Here is a 17,461-nt window from a genome sequence, read left to right on the forward strand (position 1 = left end):
GTGTCAATCATGAGCGCATTTTGGCTGCAGTTCCAAACCCAAGCCCATCACTTCAGTTTGGCTTTTTTTCCTGCCTTTTCTACTTACCCCTTCTAGAACACTCTATCCTGCCACCATGCCTCTTTTCATTTCTCCCCTCTTGGGTGCTATGTCTTCCTAAATCCCTACCCCGACCCCATAGACTCCTTGACCTTTGATTTCCCCATTTGTTGTCCCAGGCTTGACCCCCTCTTAGATAAGCCTACAACTTCCCTTGGAGGTTCCCTTGGCATCCTCCAAAAGACTCACAGAGGCACACATCATTGTAGTAATTCTAACTGCAGGGGTTCCTGTTCTCTCTAACTTTTCACCCAGTGCACCTGCTGGGAGGTAATCCTTCCAACCTCCTTCCCATCCCACTCAGTCCTCCCAATGCCAAACCTGTGAACTCTTACAGAAAACCTACTACCACTCTCTCTTTGGATCTCCCTCCAAAATGTCCATTCACTTGTGAACAGGCCTTGCCAAGCATAAGCTTACTGTGAATGACTGCATCAATATCATGACCTTGACTGAAACCTGGCTGAGGGCTAATGACACCTTCCCCCATAATTAAGCCTCCTCCCTCCCTGATTACAACTGAGCATATGCCCCGCCCAGTTCAGCACGATCAGTGTGGTTTTGCTCTCTGTAAAATCCTTTTTTATCACTCACCTAATTGTCACTAAGTTTCTCACTGAGATATCTTCATTGCTTTCCCCTTTCAGCCTCTACACTGAGTGATTACCTATTCTCGATAATTTCAACCTCCATCTCAACTCAAGCTCTTTCTCCTCTGCATTCACTGCCCTCCTATCATCCCTAAATTTTTCCCAATATATGAACTCCATGAGCCATATTCACAACCACCCCCATGCTATTGCCATCTCACGCAGACCCTCTACTTCCATTGTGTCAATCACAGATAAGGCACTGCTGATCGCTCCCTTGAATCAATCTCCAACCACACTCCCTTCCCCCTTCCAAACTCACTTTCTTCTTTAACAGATGCTTGAAAAAATTTCCTCCCCAAGTCACTTACAACCAAACTTTGAAGATCTCAAATATCTAGCCTTTAGCTCTCTGTTCACCATAACATTTCTGCAGTAACAATCTGCTCAACTACACCCTCACCTCCTTTGATACCCTTCTCCCCATTTTAGCCCTTACTTCATTCTCAACCTCATGTTATGATCCCCACAGTGACCAGTAACTTTGAAAAAGGTATTTGAATTTCCAGTGACTGACTGAAATGACTGCACGACAAGATTTCAGGCTTTAAGTCTTTTACTGCAACAAACAAACTAAAAGCATGAATATTTAAACAATATTTAGTAGGCAACTTATAATTTACAGAAAATAAATTTCCCATTTAGCTTGTAACACAACTACCACTCCCACGCCATGGTTACATGTTATGCTGTCCCTTAAGTGGTCGCTTTATTCTCCTGGAAGCAATCCAAAGTTATTCGCAGCTCCAGATGGCTTGCTTCCTTTTCCCTTTTCCATCCCAGTAACTTCAAATCCCTGAACTGACTTTCACCGTGATTCCTTTTCCTCCAGCACAAGCTAGGTGAACTTTCCAGCCTACTTTAGATCCTCATAAACTCAGCCCCTTCAATCTGAGCATGAACTCCAGCCTGCGTTCTTCATGGTAAGTAATGAAGTCAGCATTTTCTCTACTTCAGGTTCAGGACTGGCTGCCTCTATCTCCTGTTCTTTGCCTCTTTGATGGCTGCAGACTGACTTGTGTCTGTAAGTTTCAGGCTATCTTAGAAACCTGTAACCTGATGTTACAATGGCTTTCTATGGACTTCACCCTTCCCAAAGCTCATCTCCATGGCAACGTGACTCACATGGGCCTTTTAGACCCTAGCTCCATTCTATTTTGGAATTAAGCAGGCACAGTGTAGGCCCAAACACTCCTTTCAAGTGAAGCAGCATTTCACTTGCATTTCCCCTAACTTAATCTACTGCATTCGTTGCTCCCAATGTGGTCTCCTCTACATTGGAGAGACCAAACGCAAACTGGGCGACCGCTTTGCAGAACACCTGCGGTCTGTCCGCAAGAAAGACCCAAACCTCCCTGTCGCTTGCCATTTTAACACTCCACCCTGTTCTCTTGCCCACATGTCTGTCCTTGGCTTGCTGCATTGTTGCAGTGAAGCCCAACGCAAACTGGAGGAACAGCACCTCATCTTCCGACTAGGCACTTTACAGCCTTCCGGGCTGAATATTGAATTCAACAACTTTAGATCTTAAACTCCCCCTCCCCCCATCCCCACCCCGTTTCTTCCCCCTCCCCTTTTTTTTCAATAATTTATATAGATTCTTCTTTTCCCACCTATTTCCATTATTTTTAAATCTACAACTAATACTTTGTTAGTCTTTCCACCCCACTCCCACTACAGCTGTACCTTGAGTATCCTGCCTTCCATTCTTAATTAGCACTTTTCTTAGATAATATCACCACCTTCAACACCTCTTTGATCCTTTTGTCTGTGACATCTTTTGATTATCTGCTCCTATCACTGCTTGCTTATCCCTACAACCACCCCACCCTCAACTTCTCTCTCCCCCCGCCCCCCACCTTAGACCAGCTTATATTTCACCCCTCTCCTAACTATACTTCAGTTCTGCAGAAGGGTCATGAGGACTCGAAACGTCAACTGTTTTCTTCTCTACCGATGCTGCCAGACCTGCTGAGTTTTTCCAGGTAATTCTGTTTTTATTTTGGATTTCCAGCATCCGCAGTAGCTTTTAGCTTTTTGTTTTTAACCTACAGTGTAACTGTTTATAAAGCCTGACATTCCTCACACCACTCTCTGTGGCTTGGAGACGAAGGGAGGAATTTTATGGAGGGGATAGGGGTCTCTGCTGCCAGCTAGGAAACCAGCGAGGCACCCATGTTTCCTCCTCAGGGAAAGCCCACCGATATAAGGCACCAATCAGGCAGTTGGGAAATCACAGGCGGGCCTTCCTTGGGATCAGAACCCGGTGGTGGGGGGGTGGGTTGGTGGGTGGGGAAAGAGTGCTGTCTGCTGAGAGCTGCTGGTCAATCAGAGTTCAGCAGCACCATTGGGGGAGGTGGTGGCTGCTGCAGGAACGACACCCACCAGAGGCCCAGGGTCGCCGAGCAACCCAGGCCAGAGGTGACTGATGGAGGGAAGGGTTTTGTAGAGTGAGGTGTTGCAGGGGAAGGAGATCAGCAGCAAGGGCAGGGATGCGGCTCTCAGTGGTCACCCCCTTCCCAATGCCAGATCCCCTGATCAGGTGCCAAATGCCTTTGAACAAGGGACCACCCCTGGGGACCACAAGAAACCCACATAGGTTTGCATGTCGTGCTCCCTGTGTGACGACAAGCCTGTCGCCGCTGGGTTAATACCAGCAGCAGTGGAAAGAGGCCCTTAATTGAGCATTAATTACTCCTTAAGGGCCTCAATTAGCAGCAGGACAGGAAGGCTGTCCACAGGCCTCCCCACCACAAACTTAATCAGGGCAGAGGCGGGATGGTGGCAGGGTCCCCACATGCCACCTTTCTGCCCAATTAAATGCCCTCCCCGCAAACACACCATAAAAGAGAGATTAAAATACCTCCGTAACAGTCTACCCACAGTCAGCACGACTCTCACCATTGTTTACAGGTGTGAACATCTTGCACCTTCTTTCCAGTAAGTCAAACTGAGCCTCCCTTTAACCTTTAACCATCAAGCCACCCAGGTCAGAATTGAAAGGTCACTTGACCCCCTTCGTTCTTCCATTTTACCTTAAATTAAAGAGACTGTCCCTAAATATAACAATCTTATAAAGTGTGTATTCATAACACTTGTCACTGCCCCTGGTAAGGCCGTCATCTGCATTTCCTTAAGCCCAAGACTGGAATGTTTATGGTAGACAACTAGTATAGTCATTCATTGCTTGAGCTGTCTGGGCCACATAAAACACAAGTGGAAAACAAAAAAGTAATTTCAGAATTGGCTCCGTGTGTCCATCACTATCCATGGGGGGGCGTCAACAGGGCTCTGAACCCACATGCGATAGGCAATTAAAGGCCTATTGAGGAAAATTAAAGGAGACAGACTGGAATTTTCCAATCAACCTCCTGGTCCTTGCAGGTGGCTGGAACCAGTTTAGGTGCCTGGAGGCAGCGTCCCTGCAGCAGGCCAGGGACCCTGAACTCCAGGCAGGTTCAGAGACCCTCCCTGCCTGTCCAGGTCCAGAAGCAGCCACAGGCCACCCTGTAAAGGGGTTCACCCCCATTCCCCACACTTCACCCCAACAGTGGTCACCTAGACTGCAAGATTTAATTTTTAAATTTCATTTTGAAAATGTTTGAGAGATGGTGCCTCCATCTTGAGGCACCCTCTCCCATACATAATTTCTTTCTGCAGCCTCCCTCGGCTTTCTAAGTGGAAGGCCTTTGTTTGGCCCCTCAGCTTCGAGAGTCCGCCTGCCAACTTTCATTGGATGGGAGCTTGCCCTCTGCTGTTAGTTGGCCACCACCAACCCTGCTTTCCCCCAAGGTCGGGTTTGGAACCCGGAAATAGTCCAGACTTCTGTTTCCCTTCCTGGGAGAGTAAATCTTGCCCACACCCTCTTTAATCCTGGATGGAATGGACTTCACCTGCAGTTTATTCATCTCACATTTAAATAACTCACAGCGCTGGTTCATTGTGTGTTAGCACCTTGTCACTTTCAAACCTCTGAACATAGTTTATTCCCATCCCAAAACAGCTCATTTTCAGGACAATCCCTTCATTAGGTTCAATTCATCTTTCTCTTTATCTATTTTCAGTGTGCGCCTAATTAGATCATGGTCAATATTTCCCAAGTGTCCCCCAACCTTAGGTCACTTAATTGTTTTGCTTTAAAGTCACTGATTTTCTCCACAATGGACACAGATAATTGAGGAACCAGATCTGGATGCAATCTAAAATCCCCTTCCTGTTTTTACCACAACCAGTTACCTTACTCCAACTGCAAATCTCTTTACATACCTATTTGCAAATCTCAGTTTTAATTTTCCAATATTCAGCGGTTTGCAGTGTATTCCCACAAAAGTAACAGATCCCTTATTTCTTAACCCAGAATCACAGGATTGGATTTTACAGAATGTCATGGTCCCCGGCACCCCCAGCTAATAAGTTGGTGGTGAGCCTGCTCACGATTCTTACAGCTGCCCCACAGCAATTTAACACAGAGAGCAGCGTTAATTGCTTTAAGGTGAGGCATGCATCCATTTCGTGGGAGGAAGTCCTGCCTTAGAGAGCTGCCAGCCAATCAGATGGCTGGCAGCTCTTTGTCCCTGCAGCACCATGTGGGAGTGGTGGTCACTACTGGGACTACAGGCAGTTCCAACAAAGTGGAGCCCGGACAGAGTTAAGTCCGGGGTCTCGCCTGAGTCAGGCTCGGAGGTCCCGGTAAGGGGTGTGATGGAGGAAGGGTTTGAGAGGCCAGGGAAGACGGTAAAGGGGGAAGGATGACCTTGAGCAGGGAGTGCTTCTGGTGGGTCCAGAGATCCACAAAGGAGGTTGCCCTGCAATTTACCCAATACCACTGGCCACTTAAGGGCCTCAATAGGCTCAAGGGTGGGTGGACCGGTTCAACGTTTCCCCCCCACCCCTTAAAATGTCAGACAGGTCGGGGGCGGGTGGGAAGGCAACCTGCTGGATTTTACGAGCACCCCACCCCCCACCCCACCTTCAAATCTGACAGCAGGGGAATGTAAGATCCAGTCCACTGCCTAACCACCATCAATAAAGGCTTGTTTCTTTTATTTTACTATTTGATTATAATGGGGTCAAATTTGAAAAGTTCTAGGACAATTTAATACTTTTTTTGTAGCAAATTCCTTCATTCTTCAGAGGATCTTGGCTACAATATTAAAAATTCCTTAAGTGGGCATTGAAAGTTTAAAATTACGGAAAAGCACTTTGCTCAAAGCTTGCTATTTTAATCATCTGTCAAAGAGCTAGATTATACCTCTAAGTTATTAGGATGATGTACATTTAAAGAGATACTAAGTAGTTTCCCCTAAGGCCAGGACTCCTCTTCACTTGCCAATTATAAGCCTTCATACTAAAATGTACTCATTAGCCCTAAAAAAAACCATGGAGCAAAAGTTTTCAGTATTTGAGACAAATTATTAAAATTTCCTCAAAAGCGACTGAATATCATTCTAATTTAAAATAGAATACTTTTTTTCTCCAGCATTTAGATCCAAATCCATACCGTTTAGGCTTTAGGTATGAAAGCTCCCTCTGTTTCAAAGTAGTCCAATACGAAATTAGTTTGGGTAATCTAAATCCAAACGAGCTGCACAGAATAACATAATCTGGCAGCAAATCTCAAGCTCACTCAAAAGCCGTAATGTGTTTAGAATGGGGGTGGGGGAGGCAAATAAAATCACGTAAGTGCAGAGAAAGGTGTCCCTCTTGAGTCAAGCACTGCTGTGAAGCTAGAATTAAAGGAGCTTTGCTCTGTACCTCATTATGCCTGTCTTTCCTGAAAGTGAGATGCCAAAAATTTGGGGAAAAGTTGATAAAATGTTCCATTACCCAGCCTAGGCATCCTTAACTTTGGCAAGGACAAAACACATTGCTTTTATAGCCAGAGGTATAGGTAGTGGTAGAAGAAATGAGAATATAATCTTAGTTTCTAGAGGTAGATAAATTCTCCAGATTAGAGATCATGAAATTGAATATTCAAAGCTGTAAAACTGCAAATATTTTCTGTTCCTTAGGTGATTCTGTCATAAGAGAGAAAGGCATGGAACCAAATCATGGCTTCTTTGCACACAGGTTAATGAATAAATAGGCATCCTAAAATTGTCCTGACCACTTGCAATTCCTGTTGGGATAAGTATGTTGTACATTAGGACAGCCAGGCTGGCTGATGCAATAGACAAGTATATAGCTTGCCTCTGAACTGCCAAAAGTGTCACCTCATACAGTTCAAAACCTTCAGGATTAAATTAAAAAAGACTCAGCACACAGGCACATTAACATCCTTGCCTCAATCGAATTCCTCAGTGAATGTGGTTTCAACTTACCTTGCCAAATTGTGCATTTATCCATTTTGTGAATGTTTTCTTTTGAACATCTTCTCTTTCATCTGCAAATTAAGAATAAAAGCATTCTTAAGTAAAATAGGTTTAAAATCTTTATTCTTTCTTTGAATTGAAAAATGCCAGATTTCATAACTCAAATAAAATTGAAGACAACTTCCATCAGAACACTTTCTATTCCTTTTGGTGATGGTGCAAGTTAATTAGTGAAGTATCAGTTACTCGTCCAGCCCTCTAATTAGAAAAGGGTCAAATAAATCATGGTAACACATTAAAATGGAACTACAAACACTTGAAATCTAAAACAACAAACAGGAAATACTGGCAACATACTGCAGCTTTCTCAGAAGCAGCAAAGAGAAAAGACATATAATGGATGTGTGACCTTCCCCATTATCTTTTTTAAATTTACAGATGTTGACTGATTATCTGTACATTTGTAATATTTTCTATTTTAAAATCCAAGGATCAAACACATACCAATCCCTTACTCTATGCCTTCAGACAGTACAGATGCATACCCAGCACTGGACTGGTAGGAATCAAAGTCAAATAGAAACCTCTTCTCTTCCCCCAGAAAACATGAACACAAAGATGGTGAAAGGCAAAAGAGTCAGGAGGACAGTAAAGCATCTGCAAAGATGCAGTCTCCCTCTCTCTTTCCTTCCATGCACATGGGCAGATCAAGAGGCAGCTTCAAATTAAAAGACAAACTGGAAAATAACAACTTAAATGTTTTTCAGTTTAAGCTAAACAACTGAACGAATCCAAATTTGGACTCCTCCGAAATATTGTTTTGGTTTCGTTATTCATGCACTTGATTGATTGGTTATTAATTAAAATTACTCCTGTTATAAATAAGTCTTATTTTTCCAATCCCCAAGCCCCTTTTACAGTGTTTATAATCTTTTGGAGGAAGTGAATAACCAATTATTTTGAAATGCTCCAGCAAACATTGTCAAAATTAGGGAAAATAAATCCCATAATAATAAAATATTAACAAACATTAACAAATGTTAGAATTTTATTTTACAGAGGTTATAATATTCCCATCCACTCCTCTTTCCTTCTATGTGGTGTGAAACACACTTACTTGGCTTGTAAATCTATTCTATAATCCATGTCTTAAGCCACCTTCCATATGAAAAAAATGGCAGATAACTAGGAACATTCCAGTTTCTAAGTGTTGAAGCTTAATCAATTTTTAGGCATTGACTTGAAATGGTTGCTTCAAAATGCCATACAATTTGTCCCAATTTCACTTTGTAAAGTCCCAAAGTCATTTCACCCAAAGGATGACTGGGCTTCCATCGGCCATGTGTTGCTCTCATTTATTGCTCTGCTCTCCCTACCAACAGCAATGATGGACCAAGCTTTGAAGCTTTTATGCCCTCTTCATTTTAAAGAGTTACAACACATGATCTATATATTTGTTCAAAATGAAATAGAAAATTAACTGAAGTTATGTATTATGTATGTTGGTAGATCATAAAATTGAAAAATATATTGGTTCTCCTGTCTTAAATCAATACAATTTGTCTCACTATAACACATCTTTAAAAATATCCCATGTGCTTGGTGGTGACCTCTTTTACAAAATTAGTTGTCTTGTGGGAGAAATGACAATCACATGAAATGAGAGCACATTCATCTAAAAGTGTGAGCCATTCTAACTGAGAAAACAAGGCTAGAAATGCAAAGATTGAGATAATTTGTCAACCTATAGCAAAGATTATTTGCATTTAAAACACGATGATCAGGTTACTTGGATTAATTCAGAGCTTAAAAAGGATGCATAACTGTAGTGTTCTATTAAACATGAGCCATGTAACAAAACCAGAATGAAAATGCCCCCATCCTCATGCAGAATGTGACATGCAGGATGTCACATGTACTCCTTTGTCCAAATGGACAATAAACATGCAGATCCTTTCCAGGCAGCAGCACCAACACCTGTGTTCACACTGGCTTCTAGCCAACTAAAATTTTTACTCCCAGTTTTTGGGAGAGTTTTGAGGCCCTCACTCCAAGCAGACAAGGGCCTCATAATTGTGAAAAAGTCAGGATTCAATGACTCAATGATGGTGGGCAGGGAAATGGAATCAGCGCAATGAGTTTATAGTGGGACTAATCACAGAATTTTAGCGGCACAGAAGGAGGCCATTCAGCCCACTGTGTCTGCACTGGCTCTCCATATGAGCATTATGACCTAGTGCCATTGCCCTGCCTTTTCCCCATACCCTTGCACATTCTTTCTATTCAATTAATCATCCAATGCCATCTTGAATGCCTCGATTGATTCTGCCTCCACCACACTTCCAGGCATTGCATTCCAGACTCGAACCACCCACTGTGTGAAAATGTTTTTTCTCCTGCCACATTTGCTTCTTATGCAAATCACTTTACATTTGTGCCCTCTCGTTCTTGATCTTTTTACAAGCGGGAACAGTTTCTCTCTATCTACTTTGTCCAGCCCCCTCAAGATTTTGAACATTTCATCTAGAGATGATGGATTCTGTCTTTCCTAAACAGAACCCATTGAAGAACCCAGTGATTTTAACCTCTGGTTTTGTGTGTCACCCAGTGCTGACCACTTATGGGAAAGTTGCCACGATTGCAATCCATGGTGAGCAGAGGATCAGGCAAATGATGCTTGAGTTTTTATTTGAGCTCTTTCCTTGTGGGCCAGCTCGAACGAGGAATTCTTGGGCCTCGAGGTTAGTTTCCTTGGGTCCCAAGGGCTTGCTGCTATGTGCTTTCCTGCTTAAATCCACTAGCCATTGCCACCAGCTTCGGGTGGAAATTTGATGCAAAGATTAAATTACTGTAGTGTTTCAATGCCTCAGGTTTCATGCATTTACTCTCCACCCCTCCACATCATCCTGCAACTGCACTCTGAGGTTGGACTGGTGCTTGCATCCATCAACTCCTCACTCCATGAAATAATATTTCTAATTTAATGTATTCTTTTATGGGATGTGGGCATCGCTGCCAAAACCAGCATTTGTTGCCCATCCTTAATTGCCCTTGAACTGAGTGGCTTACTAGACCATTATGAAAGGCAATTAAGAATCAACCACATTGCAGTAGGTCTGAAGTCACATGTAGGCCAGACCCAGTAAGGATGGCAGATTTCCTTCTCTAAGGGACATTGGTGAACCAGATGGGTCTTTACAGCATTTACAGATGGCTGTCATGGTCACCATCACTGAGGCTAGTTTTACAGCCCAGATTTATTAACTGAATTTAAATTCCACCAGGCTGCTGTCGTGGAATTTGGACCCACGTCACCAGAGCCTCTGGACCTCTAGTCCACTGACATGACCACGATGCCACCATCCACCCTCATAGACTTTGTAAATTTGAAAAGAAACAAACAAGGTATATACCAGTGAGCTTCCATTATAAACTGAACCTTTTTGTTATCTCTCAAAGTAAGATATGCCAGCTGAATCTCGACTGTACCTGAAACAGGCATCCAGTGTTTTCGCCCTGTTTCCTTTCTTAGACAGTTGCCTGTGTGTGGGTTAAAATGTGCAAATGACTCTGCTTTCTGCTTTTCTATGGCCTGCCTTTGTGCTCTCTATCTGACCTTCAAACAGAAGTTAAATAACTTTTTTTTGGCAGCCTGTCCAAAGTTTAGAACCCTGCCTGAAACTTCTCCTTTAGCTTCCCTTTACCTGACTAATCCTGAGAGTAATACCAATTTAAAAACACATTCTTTCCCCTCTCCCAAAGTAGTAAAGTAATGGACAGCCATGTCAGGTCTCTTGCATTTAATTCACTACTTCACTGCTCAATTGAGTACTCACCATTATGACAGAAGTAAAATATTGCAGATGCTAGAAGTCTGACATAAAAACAGAAGATATTGAAAATACTCAACAGGTTCTGTAGCATCTGTGGAGTTAACATTTCAGGTTGATGACATTTCATCGTAGCTCCTGTCTCACGGCTTCTAAAAAGAAGCCACTGACCTGAAACATTAAATATGTTATTCTCTCCACAGTTGCTGCCAGACAAGCTTAGTATTTTCAGCATCTTCTGTTTTTATTTGTTCACCTAATAGTTGCCTTTGCTGAGCAGTCTCTCAGCATCTATCCATGAGCCAGGGTTAGCTTGGCTCAGCACACCAGAAAACATAAGCAGATGGATTGGGCGAGGTACTCACACAGCATATTTTTCATCTCATATCTAAAATGCAAAAAAAAAATGACTGAGTGATGATGATATCCCATCTAGTTGGCCTGAGAAGATGGTGGTTGTAATTATTTTCAAGTGGGTGATTTGACAGGCCTCTTCAAAGGGGCATTATAAAGGAATCACATACCTGATAAGTCCAGTCAAATATAGGAAAGACAGAAGCCATTATCTTTAGCCCCACTATAAACTCATTTCACTGATTCCATTTCCCTGCCCAGCCACCATCTCCATTGACTCCATACGCCTTCATCACAAAGAGCTTCTATTTCCACTTCCACAGAACCATAGAAAAGTTACAGCACAGGAGGCGGCCATTCGGCCCATCTTCCGTGACACCTGTACCTACCTTATAGCCTATTTGCTGCTGAAACCCTCATGTGCGCCTTTGTTAGCTCAAATTCAACATTTCAATTGCTCTTCTCGATAGTTTCCCATCCCCTGCCCTCAGTAAATTTCAGCTCATCCAAATCTCTGCTGCCCTTATCCTAACATGCAACAGTCACAACTGCACATCATCCCTGTCCTCAGTATTCTGGTTCCTTGACCCCCAATTTAGAACTCTCAGTCTTGTGTTTAAATTTCTTTCATTGCCTCATACCTCCTCATCTCCGTAACCTCACTCAGCCCTACAATTCACCTCCCAGCTGCCACCCTGCCCAGCTCTCCTTCCTGATTCTGGCATCCTTCCTCCTTTCACTATGATTGGTGGTTGTGATTTCTGTTGCCTAGGCCCATAAGCTCTGGAATTACTTCCGAAATCTCAATTTCTCTCCCTCTCTCCTTATAACCCACCCCTTTTGGCCATATGACTAACACCTCCTGTTTTGGCTTCATTTGGCTTTTTTCTCTATAACTTCATGAAGTGCTTAGGGACTTTTATTCTAATTAAAGACAAGTTGTAATTATTAGAATGAAGAGGAAATTGGGCCTGTAATCTTTCATCTAAACGGATAATAAACATGCAGAATACCTTAACAGGGAAGGCCACAAAAGCATTTAGCATAAATGTTGTTGCGTTGCTACAAACAGAAAGGGACATTTTCAAGGGCAGGCTAAGTGGCATTGAGATCATTCTGGCCTATTCTGTTTCTAAACCTTATGATCTATTTCATGCATTCCATTGAAATCTGCCCTCAAAAAGCAGGGAATAAAATGTCAATAAAATATTTCCTGTTTGAAGATTTTGTACAACTTTAAATGTACTGAATCCTTACTTCCTGTTTGACATTCTGAACTGAAAAAATAATGCTATCAATTAATGCACAGGTAATGATGAAGCAATATAAAGCTCTGTTGAAAAGCTCCTGCAATTACTGACCGGTACTCTCTTTTAGCGTACAATGTATCCAACTGAAGAAATCAGAACAAAAATGCTACTTTTTCAAACTCTAATACTGCGTAAAAGGCAAGTCATGTCCAGTAAGAGCCCTGAAATAATTGAGCTTGTAGATTTACACAATATTCCAAAAAAATTGAACCAAATGGTTTCCCTGATGACATCTAACAATGTTCACTTTTTTTGCACTGTGGAAGCATAATAAATTTGTAAAGTATCATTAAAACATCATCAATTTTCATACCCGAAAACTGATACAAATTAAACTACCTGATTAAATTAGAAGTGCCTGTTCTAAAGAGGCTTTAAACCAAATGGTTGGATGTGCACAAGTGCTCTTAATGACAAAAGTTATTTCAAGAGATGAAATAATTATGAATTCTTGTATGGTTGTCTCCACTTCTGGCAAAAATTGTTCAGTGTGTTGAAAGAAAACACACTACGCACATAAAAGGAAGAAACAAAAGTAATTGTTGACTGCTTTCTAGGAATTGAAAGAAAATAGACAATATTTATTTAATGTGAAGAAAAGAGTGTAAAACCCACATCTGGATGATTACACGGTTTGTTAAATTGAATAATCATTGTCCAAAGCTTTTCCTTGCAATTCTCCATCTTAAATTTCTCCCTTTTTCTTCTGAAGGTGTTGAATTCATGCAATGCCACACACGAGTTCCCATTCCTTCTTGCATGATCCAAAAACAGTTACTGATGGCTGGGTATTTGAACATAGGGCAGATAATAGCTGCAGTAAGTATAGTGTGTAATGTACCTTTAAGAATAATACTTGTTAGGCAAGATCACATGATCTGTAGCAACCACCAGGAGTGAGTGTCGAAATAGAGTTGGAGTTGAAAGCACATGTGTTGTTGCTGCTGAGTATATTGTAAATAACCTTTAAGTTTCCACCCACAGATCAACTCTATCATTAATAGTACAACTCGGCCACCCTACAACAAACTGACGATGAGGATAAACAGGACTGAGCAGAAGAAATCAAGTTAGGAAGAAATCGGCACTGCACCTCCCCCAGTGATTGTAAGCAGCAAGCTCCGTTAGAATTGAAGAAGTTATCCTCTCCCAAAATGCCAAAATTTGGGAGAATTGATCCTTTTGAACCTGCCACAGACAATTGGTCTCAATACATAGAATGCCTTACGCTCTTTTTTCAAGCAAACGAGATTACTGCGGAAGAGAAGAGGTGAGCAATCCTTGAGTACTTGTGTGAGCAAAACCTACTGTCTGATTCAAAGTTTGAAGGTACCCAGTGCCCCAGATTCGAAGAATTTCGATGAATTGGCGGACCTCGTGAAAGATCACTTTCAACCAAATTCCTCAGTCACAATGCAGAGGTTCAGGTTTAATTTGCAAAATAGAGCCCCGGGTGAGACAATTGCATGCTACATGGCAAATCTGAAGCAGCTAATGGAACATTGAGAGTTCAGTAAGACTCTGAACAATATGCTCAGACACCATTTAGTGTGTGCTGTGAAAGAGGACACTATTAAGAAAGGATTATTTTCTGAAGTGAATCTGGATTTCAAGAAGGTGCTAGAGATAGCGCTGGCCATGGAAAGCACAGGAAGAGATTCAAAAGCAATACAGGGTGCTCAAAATGGCGCCGCCCTCCACATCGGGCGGAAAAATTCAGCCGAAAGAGGTGTGAAAAAGCGAGACTCTGCCAAGAAGTGGGAAACAGCCCCTGCTAGCCGAGGAAGAAAGAAAAATAGCTTAGCAGCGAAGTTGAAGAATAAATTTAATAGAGGCAGAAACAATCAGTCTCCAATTAGCAGTTTTAAAAAATCGAATGCTACTATTGTCACAGAAATGGACTTATGATGAGGCAGTGCAAGGAAAGATTCAAGCAGGCTTGTAAACAAAAGAAGATGCCCAATGACATCTACAATGTAATAGAGCCTGAAACAACAAATTCTGACATTTACTCGTTTAATCTGAAAGTTAGAAAGACAGAACCAGTATTTGTCACAGTGAAAGTAAATGACAAACCTGAGAGAATGGAAGTGGACACTGGAGCTTTCACTACTGTATTTGGGGAACATACATTTCAGACATTTGAATAATGGTGAACGTCAAATAAGTTTAGAAGAAACAGATGCCAAGCTAAAAACATATACGGGTGAAGACATTCAAGTAAAAGGCATAAGCAGAGTAAGTGCCCATTATGGAAGCCAATCGACAGAGCTACCCTTGATGGTGGTAGTAAGTGCAGGGCCAAGCCTCCTGGGGCAAAATTGGTTAAAGAAGATTAAGTTAGAATGAGCTGAAATTTTCCAGTTGAGAGCAAGTGCACTACCAGAGCTACTTAGAAAGTACGCCACCATCTTTAAGGACAAACTGGAGAAAATCCAGGGCCTGCAGGCTAAGATTCATATGGATCCAGAAGCAACCCCTCGCTTCATGAAGTGAGACCGGTGCCATACGAGAAAAAGTCGACATTGAACTAAACAGACTAGAGAATCTGAGCATTATACAACCTGTTCAGCAGTTCTCAGAGGCAGCACCCATAGTCCCCATCCTTAAACCCAACCAAAGCGTCCAAATTTGTGGAGACTGCAAACTGACAGTTAATAAAGTAGTTAAGTTAGACAGGCGCCCCATTCTAAAAATCGAAGACCTGTATGCCAAGCTGGCAGGAGGGACAATATACACAAAGCTTAACGTGAATCATGCTTAACAATTAGAGTTGGATAAGGCCTCCTGGGAATTTGTCACAATTAATATCCACAAAGGGTTTTACCAATATACACAATTGCCTCTCAGCTTGTGCCATCTTTCAGATCAGATCAGAGACGGAACAAGTCGGGACCCGGTCCTATCTCAAGTATGAGAACAAGTGCTACATAGTTGGTCACAGGAGCCTGTATCGGATGAAATGAAACTGTACTTCAGCAGAATACATGAAATAACCAGCCAAGATGGCATCTTATTGTGGGGGGCATGAGTGATAGTTCCTCCAAAGGGGAGCCTCTTTTAATTGAACTACACAGTACCCATCCAGGAATTTCCTGAATGAAGATGATAGCACGCAGCTACCTATGGTGGCCTGGGATGGATGGCAAAATAGAGAGTTTAGTAAAGCATTGTGTGCAAAGTCAGCAACTGCAAAAGTTGCCAGTGACACCTCCAATAAGCCCATGGGAGCGGCCAGGTTGACCCTGGGTGCGGTTACACATTAACTACATTGGACCTTTCCTGGGAACAATGTTTCTGCTCATTGTCGATGCCCATTCAAAATGGTTGGACACATATGAGGTCACCAAAGTCAGCCAGTACAATTGAGAAACTATGTCAAAGATTTGCAATTCACAGACTACCAGAAGTAGTAATTTCTGATAACTGCATGGCATTTACTAGTGCTGAGTTTCAACGGTTTATCAGCGGTATTGTGAAAACTGCACCATACCACCTTTCGTCAAATGGACTGGCCGAAAGGGCGGTTCAAACGTTCAAGGCAAGCATGAAAAAGCTAAATGGTGTTCCCTTAGCTACCATGCTAGCACGCTTTATTTTTCATTACAGGACGACTACTCACACAACAGCAGGTATCACACCTGCGGAGTTATTGTTGAAACATCATCTCAGGGCGAGACTGAGCTTAATAATGCCAAATTTAGAGGGGAAAGTGGAAAGGAGTCAGGGAAGCCACAAAACTAGACACAACTGACATAGTCGCAAGAGGAAATTTACCGTGGGAGAGCCGTTATACGAGAAAATTTTGGGGAAGGACCAAATAAGGGTGAAATAAGTGCGGTAACTGGACTTCTATCTTACCACGTGGAGGTGGAAGGCTGGATCATCCATAAATATGTGGACCATTTAAGGGAGAGCGACAAACCACCAAGATTTGGTTCCACCAATGATCATGACCAGGTCTGTGTTTCCTGTTGCGGACACTCAACCCAGGACTGACATGTCTAATGTTCCTGTAAAAGTTGAGGATACAGAACTGCAAGTGCCCACCGAAGCACCTGTTGTTCAGGCAACTCCAGAAAAGGAGGTTCCTGACAAAGAATCTGAAGTTGTGGAGCGGCAACCTTCCACACGTACCAGGAAACCACCTGAAAGACTGAACTTGTAAATTCCTTACCCAGTGTAGATGTTATGTTTTCTTGAAAAATATGTACTTGTCAATATAATATGTATAGCTGAGTTAAAGGGGGAGGAATGTAGTATTTATGGTTTTATTTAGTGCGCAATGTACCTTGAAGAATAATACCTGTTAGGCAAGATCACACGATCTGTCGTAACCAACAGGAGTCAGTGCAGAGATAGAGCTGGATTTGAAAGCACACGTGTAGTTGCTGCTGAATATATTGTAAATAAACGAAGTTTCCACCCAAGAAGTGTCTGCAGATCAATTCTATCATTAATAGTACAACTCAGCCATCCTACAACAGTAGCCAAGCCTGATCTGGTTCCTGCCTAACTTCAGCACAAGCACACTTTGCAGCAGGACTCACCGGATTCTACTCCGGAACAGAAATCTGGATGGCTCTGGCTGAGATAAGCAAACTCAGCAGAGAGTGATTTAAAAGTTACAAGCAGGACACAAGTTATTTATTTTTGTGGCAATGCTAATTCTTTCTTTGCAGCATGATAATTGGTGTGCAGCTCACTTTAGTTGCATCAACCAAAATGTCATTAATTTAATTGGCATTTTTAATTAGAACACTGCAAAGAGGGGAAGAAACATCAAAATGAATTATTTTGTCACTTTTTAATATATAAATACTAAATTGCTGTCATGTAGAGTTTGGTCTGATGCAACTCATGAATATTTTGTGAATCATGGCAATGCTCTGATTTTAAAAAGAAAA

The 17,461-nt window shown here is 42.2% G+C and overlaps 1 protein-coding gene across 6 annotated transcripts in view; it reads right to left on the reverse strand.

Moving 5' to 3' along the window:
* dmd (dystrophin) overlaps nt 1-17,461 on the reverse strand; it is a 1,945,510-nt gene that overhangs the window by 1,539,936 nt on the left and 388,113 nt on the right. For all 6 annotated transcript variants that reach the window (XM_078559857.1, XM_078559853.1, XM_078559852.1 and 3 more), the window contains exon 2: nt 7,070-7,131. In XM_078559857.1, coding sequence (XP_078415983.1) covers nt 7,070-7,131 — 62 coding nt within the window. The remainder of the gene's footprint in view (nt 1-7,069; nt 7,132-17,461) is intronic.

This window comes from Cetorhinus maximus, chromosome 16 (genome assembly GCF_964194155.1).
Source record: "Cetorhinus maximus chromosome 16, sCetMax3.hap1.1, whole genome shotgun sequence".
Lineage (NCBI taxonomy): Eukaryota > Metazoa > Chordata > Chondrichthyes > Lamniformes > Cetorhinidae > Cetorhinus > Cetorhinus maximus.